Below are 14,001 nucleotides of genomic sequence, written 5' to 3' on the forward strand. Positions count from 1 at the left end.
CAACGTAAACCAAACCAGCCACACGTGAGCAAGCTGTCTGTTCCTAATCCCACTACACCTTGGGATTAATGTTGTTGTGGGACTTTTATTTTTAAATTTATGGAATTAATATTGTCATGACAGCAATATTACATGTCTTACAAAAGGTTTAATTAATAATTTAATATATTACACAAGTTATTAATATTAATATTTTCTCTCCTTTTACTTTCATTTTTAATTTGATCAAATCGACATGTGTGAGAGGTGTTGACGGTTGTCTTTACACGGCTAATGCCTAATAGGTATTACTTCCTTTTGAAATTATTTAACGGATTTTCAATTTTGTGGACTAAAACAATGGATTTTAAACTACTAAGAAGCTCATAACCTTGCTTTAAGGCTTCTTATATATAGAAAGCATGTTCAAAATGGCAAAACTCATAAGCTATATATCACTGAAACCATAGTTTACGAGAACTAGCATTCTCACGGTTTGTGGTTTAGGAGTCTTGAAGCGGCAGGGTAGTGACGAGAATCTTTCTTGTTTAATCTGTTTCCTTGAGGGTAGTCATGACCCCCAAGAGAAGCGGGCCTTAAGGCAAATCTTACATAATTAGAGGAGACATTGAGTGATAAACATGGTAGATATATATCACAAGCACATTTTGAACAAAAACAAGACAAGAAATATATGTTTACGCTTGCTTGAAAGATGTTCACGATGCATGATTGGCATTCTAATATATGTGTCTTTACTGAAGATAACATGAGACACAACAAACAATATATATGAATAAAGGTTAATTTACACATAAGTGAACTTAGGATCATGTATATTCCTCATTGGTACGTTCAACCATACTATGAATTAAGTATATGCAATTTGTTTGTGAAAATATCGTGACACATTAAATGTAAGCACACCAAGTGATATAATACAGTTGAATAGACTAATAGCCATTGTCAAACAAGAAATGAAAAGCATAAAACATGCCAACCTAGTTCTTACAGAATAAAATGTCTTACAAGAGAGAAAAAAAAAATCATAAGTACCCAACTGTACAAATTAACTAGAAGAAATCGATTATTCTCTAACATCCTGCTTTGCCATTAGGCGAGTCCGTTAGAATCGTTAACTTTCTCGCCACCTTCAAGAACTCACTGTAACAGCAACAATAACAAAAAGATAAATTTAGCATAAAAGTTATAGAACATACGAACTTTGTTAGCATGTTATAAAACAAATACCTAAATGGTTCGTCTCCGGTGTGTTTTATTACCCCATCTGCATTTCGATAAATCAAATTGGCCGAGGCGTTTGATTTCTCTAAACCAAACATGCTAGCAAGCGCTACGTACAATTCTTCATATGATCCCAAAGTCGTGAGGTCAAAGGTTCGACCCACGTCCTCTGACTCCATAAAAACCTTACAATGCCCTGTCTCGACCCATAGATCATCCTCCTCAGATGATTCAAGGGCCGGACTACTCGTATCACAAGAAGCACTCTTGCATAGTTGTTGTTCAGTCAATAGATCATCCTCCTCAGATGATTCAAGGGCCGGACTACTCGTATCACAAGAAGCACTCTTGCATAGTTGTTGTTCAGTCAGAATCGGTTGACCAAACAAAACAAATATTGGTTTCTTCTTATCATTTACATCCTTCTCATTATTTTTCCTTTTCAAACTCGGGTTAGGGTTTTGGTTCCCTATTGTTAACATACACGAAAGATTTTCGTCACACTCTTGAAATGGAAACCGGCTCATTGGGCCGTGACCACCCATGAACCCTTGTGGTAACGGGTTCATTGGGTTGAACCGCAAATGCTGGTCCAACCCAAATTGTGTGCTATGCCTGGCTCCCTGGATGCTTGGTGGGATTGTAAGCAAAGGGAAATCGGGTGGTTGTGGGAAGCGAAGCTTCTTCCTTGGAGGCGAAAATGGTGTAAGATGAATCGCGGGCATACTTGCTACTAACTCCACTAACCACGGGTTGACTCGTTGCACATTTTGTAGCAATTCGGGTTCATCCCAAGTTACCTATATGTTTGTTCACAACATAACATCAAAATCAGCAACACGGTAATACTTATTTATTTAGCAGTGAACAGAATCAATAAATTTATACAAAATTATACCTGAAGAAGCCTCCATGGAGAATTAGGCCAATTGATTTGATCATCAACTTGAACCGAAGCAATGGTTCCCATAAACCAACTAATTCTTGATGAATCTTCAGTTTCAAAAGCCATTTTGAATCTCATTCCAGGACACCATTGGATTCTCATGGCGGCTTTCACGGTAGCCGCCTTAACACAAAACTCGGGCGTGCTCGCACGCGGGTAATAAACAACCTCAAACGGCAGACCCGCAGCCGCAAGATTCGCGGCTTCCACCACCGCCTCCGCGTCCCCTTTCCCATTCACATTCTCATTTTCTGGTCGGAACCTGGCAAGCCCCCCTCCGTACAATGAGGAACCGGTGGGGAGTTCATGAAAACCCCCACCGATTCCTCGTTTGGCTCGCCTGATTCCGACACACAAATCCCCATTATCCGCTCGTAAAAACATGACCGAGTCGCCCGCCACGAGCTTCTTATGGTTAACAAAGTTACTCCACCCGGTTGTCAACAAATGCCGCCGCGGCGTCCCGCGGTAAATGTGCCGAAACTTCCAAATCTGGCTGTGAACATCCTTCACCGTAATAATCTGAACCGGGGGCTCCGCGGTGTAATCCAACCGCGGAAAAATGGTTTCCGCGCAGTATCGCGGAACCGAGAAACCGCCTCCGTTATTCGCATCAGACTGAGTCAAAGTCTTAGCAAATGACGTGGGTTTCTCTTTATTTTCATTTCGGTCAAACCGTAAACCAAACCCTAGGTCATCTTCGTCATCATTAGAGTCAAAGAAGCTAGGGTTTTTGACCGGAATAAGTGAGATTTTAGCATACACTTCATCTGTATCAGGGTCCGCCATGAACTTAACTGTGGACACTTCACACATAATGTACGGAGGAATCCGGCGGGGGTTAGTGAACACGGTGCTGTTTGGGGTTCTGGAGTATTCAGCATGTCCTTGTGGAAAGTACAAAACCCTAGAGTTTAGTGGTGGCATTTGCACCATGCCGCCCGCACACGCGTGCCATAACTGCGAGTCTAAGCTTTTTTCCATGTTGTTTGTAGGCTTCTTCACATGATTCATTACAGTTATCATTGCTAACTTAAGTGAATCTGTAAAACAAACAAGAAATCACATTACTATGGTTCATCAACATAATTAACGGCCGTTTACAAGACACTCAAAAGACAAGTTTTATTAAAACGTTGTCACTTTGAAAATTATTGGTCAGAACTGCCTTTTAAATATTATCATGACCGCCTTAATGACTGTAAAAGTTTTTAAAAATTATTGATTAGAATGGCTGTTTGAATATTATCACCTTTCTGACTGTAAAAGATTTGAAAATTATTGATCAAAAAGACCGTATGGTCGATATCCAGACGGCCGTACCATAGCCTGTCTAACTTTATAATTTTGATCAAAATGGCCATCTGAACTCTATCCAAATGGTCATTAGAAATGGTCTTGGATTAGATGCAGACGGTATATATATAGCTGGCTATAAACAACATAAATCAAAGGACATAGATTTACCTTAATTGGATAAGATCAGAAGTGAGTTAAAACTGAAGTTCCATTAATAATAGTTGAGGTATCAAATCAAGCAACTTTGAGTTCCTATGGCTTCCTGCAGCACAAGTTGAATATATTGAGAGTGAAACATATGTATATTTATATATAGAATAGAATGTAGTTGCAAGTGTGAGAGAGAAGTGGTGAAATACCTGAAGGTTCGTTGCCGACCGGACGGTAGCATACAACACACAGATACGTACAGATATGTGTGTACTCAACATGTATGTATAAGTTGAGAGATTTTTTCAGGGTTTGTTGTTGATTCCACTGCTTTTTCGCTCTGTAGCCTGGAATATAGAACCTTTCAACAACAACCCCTTCAGCTATTTAGCTTAGTTTTAAACACACCTCCATGTTGTATGATTAAATTATTAGTCCCTTAACATTTTTATCATGTGTCTAAAAAGAGGGCACGGGGTACTGTATCAAACCAAATACTTTTGATATTGGTAATGATATTTATTCTTGGGGATTTTCGGAATCAGTATTTTCTCACATTTATTGTTAAGTGTAATTATTTTTGTTAGTTTTGTAGATTGAGTTCTATTTATTTAAAGTTTAATAAATGATTGAAGTAGTGTGATGTTAAAGGGTGATTTTGGTTTCTAAGATTTGGAATTGAAATTCCAACTAAAGGTATCAGATTTTAATTCCATGAGACTCGTTAAATACCATAGCTAAATCCCATCTTTGATTTCAAAACCTTGTCACATGGGATTTATGAAGTCAAAAATACCTCATAAGATAAAATAAATGTTATCCACTCTTGATAGCCTCTTAGTAGTCAACACCTATAGCATGTAAGATTTCTTTTTTACTTGGACTATTTCGTCTTCTCTTAGGTCCACCAATTCTTTCATTTTTAATTTTGTTTTAAATCAAGATTTGTGCACATAATTTAAGATGTTACATTCTCATAATTGGAATTATTATTTAACATTTTAAATGAAGATTCTTGTCTCTAATGTCATGGGAGGTTGGTGTTTCAACACCACCCAAATATGTTAACTTATAGTTGTTTGTTGGCGGTGTGGTACAAGTTGTTGAGAAATTATTCAGATGTTTTATAAGTTACTTTGTTAATTAAAAAAAAACAGAAATTATCATAATTTTAATTAGCTAATGCCAATTCGGTCATTTACCACGTGTGCTTTTTAAAATCCATTTTCATTTCATGTGTGGCAAGACTAAAATTAATCCCGAACAAAATGCACCTTAAGATAATCTAAAACAAGACTTATCACAAATTTTTCGGTTGTAAGGTGCGACCGTACCGTAATTAATAATAGAAGCTAATATCTATCACAAAATATATGTCCCACGTTTCCTTCTCACAAAAGTTTAGTGACAAAACTATATGCGGCAAATAATTTAATACACTATATCGGTTTATTTCAATATAATTATATCGGTTCATTTTGATATAAATGAAATCAAATTGGAATTTGAATAAAATTAAACAAATAAAAATATATGTTTATATATACCAAATAATTTATTTTAAACTATATATGCATTAAATTATACACATGTATAATACAAATGAAAATGATATATGTAATCTGAATCAGCTATTTAAACCAGATCGAAAACCTTAAATATGAATATTTATGCATGCCTATGGATTGATAAGGGCATTCAAACATTCAAATATAATCAATGGCAAAGCTTGAACGAAAGCACATGTGTGACTTAATACGTATAAAAAATTCATAAACGAGGGGGGTCGGGGTCCTTCACGTTCTATTATTCAACTATGATGCCGTAGTCCATAGTTTTATCCCGAATATTGCTGAAAATGGATGGTACATATTGTTGAAACTTTCATCGCCTTATAAAGAAATTATTGTTAAAATGCTAGATGCATAAATGTATACTAAGGGGTGCGTTATGATCTATGTTGATAGTATAGGGGTTTCTTCGAAACTTTAAGCAATTAACTTGTTGCACACTTGCACTTTCATGAGATCTGAATATCCGGGTTGATAAGTCATTACCACACTTGCAAAGTTTTGCGCGTGTAACACGTTCGCCACTAATTCAAATGGAATTCCATATATATTTTTAAAATTTTGGGAGGGTTTGTTTGATAATATGGAATAAAGTAATTATATTTTGAATTATAATTTTAGCCAATCTTATTCACCTGGTTTGGTTCGAGTTTATATGTTTATTCGTTTAATTAAATGATTCGTGTATGAATTGAAATAAAAACTAAATGAGTCACTTTGTCAAACTATTTAAAGTTAAGAAAAAAATTATAAGTTCAATTTCTTCTATAGATAATTCTTTTTTACAACTCAAATATAAGACAGTTATATTAGTTTCACCCAATGTTTTAAAAACCGGTATTTTACTCGTATCAAAATGTATCAGGAGGTTTAACCGGGTTGAATAGTTTACCTCGTAATTTCATATAAATACAATTTCAACTCAAAAAAATAACTCAAAGATACATTGATATACATCACAGATGAACCAAATATCGCACATGAACAATGGTTGGGTAAGATAGAAAGTTTGTATTTTGTAAACGAAATTTGTCAATTACAAAAGATGTAAATAAACCAACCCTGGATTTGCATGATATAAAATTGCTTGATTAATGAATCGTCGTTTACCGTGTTTATTCGTTTCAGTTTTATCCACTATGTTAAAAGTCATTTTTAAAAATATGAGCCACAAAAATTTTAAAAATCTCTCAGATTTAAAACCGGTTTGCCGGTTAAAACCGGTATTTAAAAAAAATGGTGATACGATTTTCTAGCAAACCGACCAAAAATATCGGACTCTAAATAGCGATTGCCTTATAAAATACGGAATAACCGGTTCAACCGGCCGGTACGCACCGTTGGTTTCAACGGTTTAGCTGAATAATCTACACATGTTATATTTGTGTTAAGTTAAAGCTTATAATTGCATTAAAGATACAATTTCAAGTCATAGACTCAAAATATGAGTCAAAAACAACATTTTAACCAAGTTATTTATAAGAGCTATGATCGATATTTCTTATACAAATGAATATGTGAGTCATCCTTAGATTAATGATTAATCAATTTAAAACACATAAACATGAAATGGTAACCAAGGGAAAATTCTTAAAATGTTTCATTATTAGAGGGATTCTATTTTTGTCTTCATAAATAAAAGTTCAGAAATGTCTCCTACAAACACATCTTTGACGACGTGTTAGTCCTCTTCCACGACCTGCTAGCTTCCAAGGCACGCCTTTCACAACCAGTTAGCCTCTAACACGTCTTTCACAAAATGTTTTCCCCATTAATTGATGTTTTTAATATCAAATTATTATATTAATTTTACTCGTATTTGGTTTGTTTAACTTTTAATTCATAAAGTTTTATGAAATTCAAATATACGGTTGAGACGTACTTATTTTTTATCTACGCAATATAATATAATAATGTAATATTAAAAAAAACAATTAATACACCAAACATGTCGTGAAAGACGTGTTAGAGACTAACAGGTCAAGAAATGCTTGTTAGAGGCTAACAGGTCGTGAAAGACGTTCATTGGAGGCTAACAGGTCGTAAAAGACGCGTTGAGTCCTAACACGTCGTCAAAGACGTTTTAATATGAGATATTTTTAAAAAATTTTATTTATAAAGATAAAATTGAAATATTTCTATATTAATGAGACATTTTGAGAATTTTCCAAATAATCAACCATAATTATTATTGTCAACTATTAAAATATAGACAATATTTCAAGTGAAATATTGTTGTTTTATCAAGGTTGACGTGGGCCTCACGCGCCTCCCAAGCAAGATAAGAAAGAAACCATATCACGAGATTTGCGATAAATTAGTTTGGATATGGGTTTTGAACATAGTTTTAGGTAGGTACGGTTCATGTTAGACCCGACCCATACGCTCATTTTTTCATTAACCTTGTTTCTCGTAATCACTACATTGTACCTTTCATGTCGTCTCTAACCGTCTCTTAATAGACATTTAATACAACATATAAACTTATGTTTTTTTATTTTTAATTTGGAAAAGAAACCAAAAGCAAGTGACAAAATGCATGGAATTAAAAGAAAGTCCAAATTATGCGGCTATTGATATTATACATATATAAATATTATATAATATTTTTAATGGTGTTTTGACGGTAAATCATAACTTATTTTCGTAAAAAAATGGGTAAATGAATACAAAAATAAAAATATTTGTTTTATGAAATTTCACTAAAATCCACATTTTGTGAGCACAACACAAAGTTTTTTAACTTCATGTTTTAAGTATTACGTTTGTAGAATTATCCTCAAAGACAACATGTTCAAACATTCATACACAAATTTAGTTAATTAAGTATGCTTTCATAAAGCATTAGAGTTCGTTTTCTGTTTTATAATTATGATTTTTTTAACGTGAAATTTACATTTTTTTAACTATGTTACATATCTATGGCTGTGTGAGACAATTTCACGTACATAGTCATTGGCTAGCTTATCGACTATCACTTGTATATTTCCAAAATATTTTCCTCTATGTGCGATATGATGTTGTATATCGTATTACGTACTTAAGTTACAGTTAATGAAAAAAATTTGGTGTGTGGGTACGCGACGCATTGACCTCGTGACTACTTGAGTTATTTGCTGCTAACAGTAAAGCAGAAGTATGGGAATCACATTTACTAATTTTATGTTTTCATTAAGTTGTTTCATCATATAACATATAGATTTTTTTTTTATGAGAGGTATGGTGTGTGCAACCAATGGCATGAACCTGGCTCATTGATCTGGTTTGATGGTTAAGAAAGGGTGGACCATTCTCTTATTGATCAGGAGGCCATGCTTGGAGATGAAGGGGGTTTATACGCGCAATGGGATTTAATTTTTTTCACTTGGATAGTTTAAAAGCACATATTATATTATAATTAAATTGAAAACTCATATTTCATATTTTAGTTATATTTCTAGGTAACTTTATATACTCGTGATACTGCAATATATAACATACAATAAAATCAACTAATCATAAGTTTAAAAACTAGACTTACATGAATCTATGTAAAACAATAAACTCTCCAACTATCAGCGTTGGACAATCTACAACGGGTCTTGCGATAGAACACGCTCACCTCTAATCTTGAGATGGAATTTACAATAAGGATGTTCGGTTGCTAACTTTATGACAACCCAAAAGAAATGTTTCTTCACCATATTAGCGACAAAATTTTAACGGAACTTGTTTGTTAAGTTGGGACTTTATTTGTCGAATGCTCAAAGCAGTTATGTTGACTCCATGTTTGATCTAGATAATATAAAGTTCAACAAGGTATCGATTGTGGGAAGGTCTTAATGAATTTAAATATATGAGCCATTAGCCAACAGGGCAATCACAATAGTTACTCTACTAGTGGCTCGGGTTGGTCTCGGCATCTCGCTCCCTTCCTGTACTTTTCCTCCCCAAACAACTTGAGTATGGAGTGACTGTCATATTTAGGACAATCGAACAAGTTAGCCTTCGGTTTTCAAGTCAATCAACAAAACTAGGTTTAAATTTACAAATATAAGAATAGAAATGAGAAAGTAAGCATCAAATACAATAATTAAATATCAAATAATATTTGTAAAATTAAAGATTTGGTGAGGTTGAGCTTCTATGACTCTAATACAATAATCGTAAAATATTAACTAGGTTTTAAAAGAGAAAAATATTTATTTAAGATGTGATTCATCATTCATGGGCGTATTATATCCCATTTTTAATTTATATCCACCAAATACATGAGCTAGATTTTAAATTTTGACTGATCAGTGTTTTTTATAGAATGAAATAATTACGAGAGAAGAAATCAAAATAATAATTTTTTTAAAAAAACATGTTTTTTTAAGCCAAACTATATAAGACTCCTTGTAATGGGGTACTTTGGCAACTAAAAAGCCTCAAAACGTCCAGAAACACTGCCCCGGGACGCTATGGGGGTGCTTTGGGGCCAAAAATGGTTTGCACGCTTTATACATAATACCTTGTTATAGAAGAAGGCAGGGCCACATTTTTTCTAGCCAATGAAGGAGAAGGTGGTGGCGCTATGGGATGCCACCACTACACCCGGTCTAAATAAAAACAAAGGAAAGCCAAGTTAGATACCTAGGGGTCCAAAGTACAAAAGTTGTAGAAAATACAGACATCACATGGAAATTATAAATAAAGGTTCTCGATATCATATATTGCTAATTTCTTAATTTTAAAACTTCACCAATTCTCTCATTCTATCTTCAAACATTTTTCTTGATTAGCAATCTATAGAAAAGAGACTGTCTTTGTGTCATCCACTATTTTGCTTGTTGATGGAGGTTTATTATTAAAATAATATATGATTGTCGCTTTCCAGAACATCTACAAAGTGACCGACACCACTGCTTGGATAATCTCACCCTTACTCTTTGCAAGCCCATTCGCATTTAAAATTTCTAGCTGATGTGTTGTAAAACACACTTATTTTCCGCAATTTTTATCTAAGTTTTTATATTATAGTTAATGTATTTTTACTTATTTTATATTGGTTTTACATAGTTATATGTATCTTGTAGGTTACGGGTTGAAGAAAGAAAAAAACCGGACTTCATGAAGAGCTTAAGGACCTTGGATGCATACGATTTCAAGACAAAGCATAAAGCCCGGCCCGTTTACATCATGGACAAGCCCAAGCCTACTTTTATATTATAATACAAAAAAAAAATAAAACCCTAAGCCCCCATACCTACTTGCGATCGGCAGAACCAAAAGGAGGAAAAAAGAGTTTTTTCGGCTAGGGTTTTGTGACATGTGGAGAGTAAGGAAGAAGAAGGAGACAAGAACAAGTGTCGGGAAGGTTTCTCATCAGTTTTCCCAGCCAAGAGCAGCCACAAATCATCCTATATCCTTTCTTTTAAACCATTGTTCATCAACTTTCTTATTCTTGTTCAATTGTTAACTAGTTTTGCAATTGCTTTAAATATTGAATTGTTTATGATCATTGTTGATTGTCGAATGATTGTTAAGATGATTAGGATGAGTTATTTGATGTTTTTATTGAGTAATAGCTGTTGTCCAAAAATGTTTTTAGGCTAAACTTGTCGGTTCTACCTAAGAATGATGATTATTGTTAGTGATTGATGAGTTTTAAGGATTGTTTGATTGATAGACTTGAATTGTTATTGTAAAGTTTGATTTAGACATAAAATAGGTTGTGTTTGATGGCTGGAAATTTTAGTAATTCATTGCTTAAAATCCTTGCGTTGGTTGATTAGTTTTGTATTGATTGATCGATGCTTGTTTGATTCTAAACTTTGTGTTTAGGGTTTGTTTGGGGTAGGTACAACGGTAGGGTTTTGTTGTGTGAATTATTGGTTAAAGTACAGCGGTTAAACACCTTCTTAGAGACCGAGATGTGATAAGAAGTTAAGGTCGTCTCATTACCTTTGCATGCTAGAATTAGAATTGCACAAGAGCGAGTTTGTTTCTTGTCCGGTTTAGGTGTTTTGAGCGACTAGTTGATCTATTTTGGTTTAAATTAAATTGTTCCTCTATCCTTGGTTGTGTCGTATTCATTACCATTAGGGTCGAGTGTTGGTGAGACCGAGAGGTGAGTTGTCACACCCCGACCAAAGGCGGCGGAACATGCCGAGGTGTAACGATTGTCCATAAGCACATGACACTAATTAAAGTGACAGTATTTAATAACTCATTTCATTTCACAACATCGAAAATGTCACATTCCAATTATCCATAAAATAACCATAAACAAGATATCACAAAATATGGCAAATTTGATATTGTTCATTTTTACTAATATCCTAAGGTCTTTGATGTCGTTTTCTTCACAATCATAAATCAGCCAAGATGCAAACCTGCAACATTTCATAAAATAAAGTTTGTCAACACAAAGGTTGGTGAGCAATTCATAAGTTTAATCATATTAGTATATAATAAAGATAGCCACAAAACTTGCATACGAAACGATAAATAAATGTGGTAATTTGGATAAATAGATATCGCTAAACACATTAGCGACACCTAGCTATAAGGGGATGCCAAATAGTCTAGGATTTTATAATTATCGTTAATTGCATTACGTTAACGACACCTTGCTATAAGGGGATGCCAAATAGTCTAGGATTTTATAGTTCCACCAACCAAAAGCGATAAACACATAGGCATATAAGCATAGAACACCAAATCGAGCAATTATTTAGGTAAAGTATACAACTACGTTTGTGGTTTAAGATTCAAATATAAAGCATTTTGTTGAATAAGTATGAAATGTCACCCCCAAAATAAAAGATGGAATATGGGGTATGAAGTATTCACCTTCAAGTAGTAAACTTGAAAGATGATAATTTGGAGATTTGTCGGAACGACGAGTTTAACACACAATGCCTAAAAAGAAAAGAAGTCTTGAATTTAGAAAAGTTGTCTTGAAGGTCTTTAAACAAAATAAATGTTGAGAAATGTAAATAATTAAAGTTCAAGGTTTTAAAATGTAACTATTTAAGAATTTATAATAATAACCCTTTAAAAATGTAAGTTCTCGAAACCGGGTTTAAAGTATCTAACCTTAATATTTACTCAACCTATGTTAAGTAATAAGGTGGATAAAATGCAAGAATGAAAATCCCTTTGGAATAAAGGTACTAAAACGGGTTTTTTTTATCGAGTGTTCGGGTTGTCGGTTCGGGTCTTGATAATGGGTCAAACCCAAAGTCAACTTTCCAAAATATTGAATGTTATGAGATAACTCAATAAAATTTAATAAGACTTAACCAAGTATGTAGTTCCATTGTTTTAGAACTAACAACGCACGTTAAGCGAGTGTTCGGTTTTGTCGGTCCAAACTTTGTTATGAGATCAAGTTGGATCCAACATTTCCAAGTACTTAAGAAAATATTTAAAAATCAATTTGTAACTATTTTTAAAGAAATATACAAGTCTTGATGGCTAAAAAAAACACACTTGTGTGTCTTAAGCGAGTAAGAATCGGTTTGGTTTCCACATGTCCAAACACTAAAGAACTTGTATAATAATGTATAAATAAAAAAAATACTTTAATTTTTACAACCAAAAGTTAACAATAAAGTCTTTAAACAAAAGTTCGGTTTTCGGTTCGGATCGTGTTTCGGGTAAAGACCGAGGTAAGATTCTACAAACCCATAACCATAGAATTTGTAAAAATGACCAACAAACTAAAATAAGCAAGATTAATATGTATGAACAAGTTATATAGATGTATATATATCAAGGACACGAAGTCCTCCATGATGCATTGCCTTATGAGGTCCGAAACCTCACCGACCGGAATTGGAGAAGTAACTACCAAAGGTAAACAGGGGTGTATATTATATATATGTTGCACAACCATAAATAAGTATTAATAAGGCTACATAAACTAATTAAGATGAAAGACTAAAACCTTCAAGAACACTTAAAAAGATAACCTTGAATCTTTGATGTTTGAGAGAGTTTTTTTTTTTTTGGAGTTGTAGCAAGGGAAAATGAAGAGGAAAGATGGTGTATATATAGGGTAATGTTGGTGGTCAAATATGGGTGTGAGACACAAGAGTTTTCATGCAAAATGGATCAAGACAAAAACACAAAACAACAAAAAATAAAAAATAATAAAAAATAAATAAATAAAAATAAAAATAAAGGTAAGATGTTTTCAAGACCCAACAAGTGTGAAACAATATTGTAACATAAATCCATCATTTTGATTATAACATAAGCTTCGGTTTACAAATCGGGTCGGTTTACATAATAAACAAATACAAAAACGAATACAAACAAGATCCGAAATTGACGAATGTCACATGAGTCAACATTAGAACACGTTAACAATTGTTTTCCAGTTTGGTTGTTTTAGCCGATTAAGAGCGGTTTAGATTTGTTGAGTGAGACCGAGAGGTGATCCATTGAGCCCGAGCTATCCTTAGTCGTGTCATTTTTAGGAACCGGTGTCTTGATTTCATTCAATCCATTTACTTGTTAGACCTACAGTTTGATTCATGCCTAGGTAGACGTTTTTCTCCATCCAAAGTCAACACAGTTAGTTTTCCGTTAAGTTTTCTATTTTTGGTAACTTTTGTCAGTTAGTCCAGTTAGCCCAGTTAAATTACTTTAAAAAGAAAAATTAAAATCAAAATCAATTAAATATTATTCTTGGGTAGGTCTTGTCTAGGGTTAGTGATCATTAGTGTTTATACGTGTCCTCGTGTTCGATACTCGGACTTCCTAGGTCTATACTACTTGCGACCGGTACACTTACCGGTTGTGTGTGGTCTTGTTAGGATTTTCGTTTTAAATTTAAAG

At 33.8% G+C, this 14,001-nt stretch overlaps 1 protein-coding gene across 1 annotated transcript; it reads right to left on the reverse strand.

Annotated features, from left to right (window-relative positions):
• Positions 1-1,033: 1,033 nt before the first annotated feature.
• LOC143568612 (auxin response factor 18-like) lies at positions 1,034-3,875 on the reverse strand. The gene is made up of 5 exons (XM_077054727.1): positions 3,829-3,875; positions 3,628-3,731; positions 2,123-3,202; positions 1,231-2,024; positions 1,034-1,143 (listed from the first exon to the last, which is right to left on the reverse strand). Exons 3-5 carry the CDS (start codon positions 3,194-3,196, stop codon positions 1,074-1,076), a joined length of 1,938 nt encoding a protein of 645 aa, XP_076910842.1. The 5' UTR covers positions 3,197-3,202; positions 3,628-3,731; positions 3,829-3,875; the 3' UTR covers positions 1,034-1,073.
• Between the last annotated feature and the right edge of the window lie 10,126 nt (positions 3,876-14,001).

This window comes from Bidens hawaiensis, unplaced genomic scaffold (assembly GCF_021521415.1).
Source record: "Bidens hawaiensis isolate Kalapana, Puna unplaced genomic scaffold, B.hawaiensis_p1.1 tig00024027_1, whole genome shotgun sequence".
NCBI lineage: Eukaryota > Viridiplantae > Streptophyta > Magnoliopsida > Asterales > Asteraceae > Bidens > Bidens hawaiensis.

What these genes read in the sequence shown, in the direction of transcription:
- LOC143568612 (XM_077054727.1), bottom strand. Translation starts at nt 3,196, where the DNA reads ATGATAACTGTAATGAATCATGTGAAGAAGCCTACAAACAACATGGAA. An exon ending in CTCCATGGAGGCTTCTTCAG is followed by an intron (nt 2,025 to 2,122) that starts GTATAATTTTGT and finishes ACAAACATATAG; the next exon opens with GTAACTTGGGATGAACCCGA. An exon ending in ACCGGAGACGAACCATTTAG is followed by an intron (nt 1,144 to 1,230) that starts GTATTTGTTTTA and finishes TTGCTGTTACAG; the next exon opens with TGAGTTCTTGAAGGTGGCGA.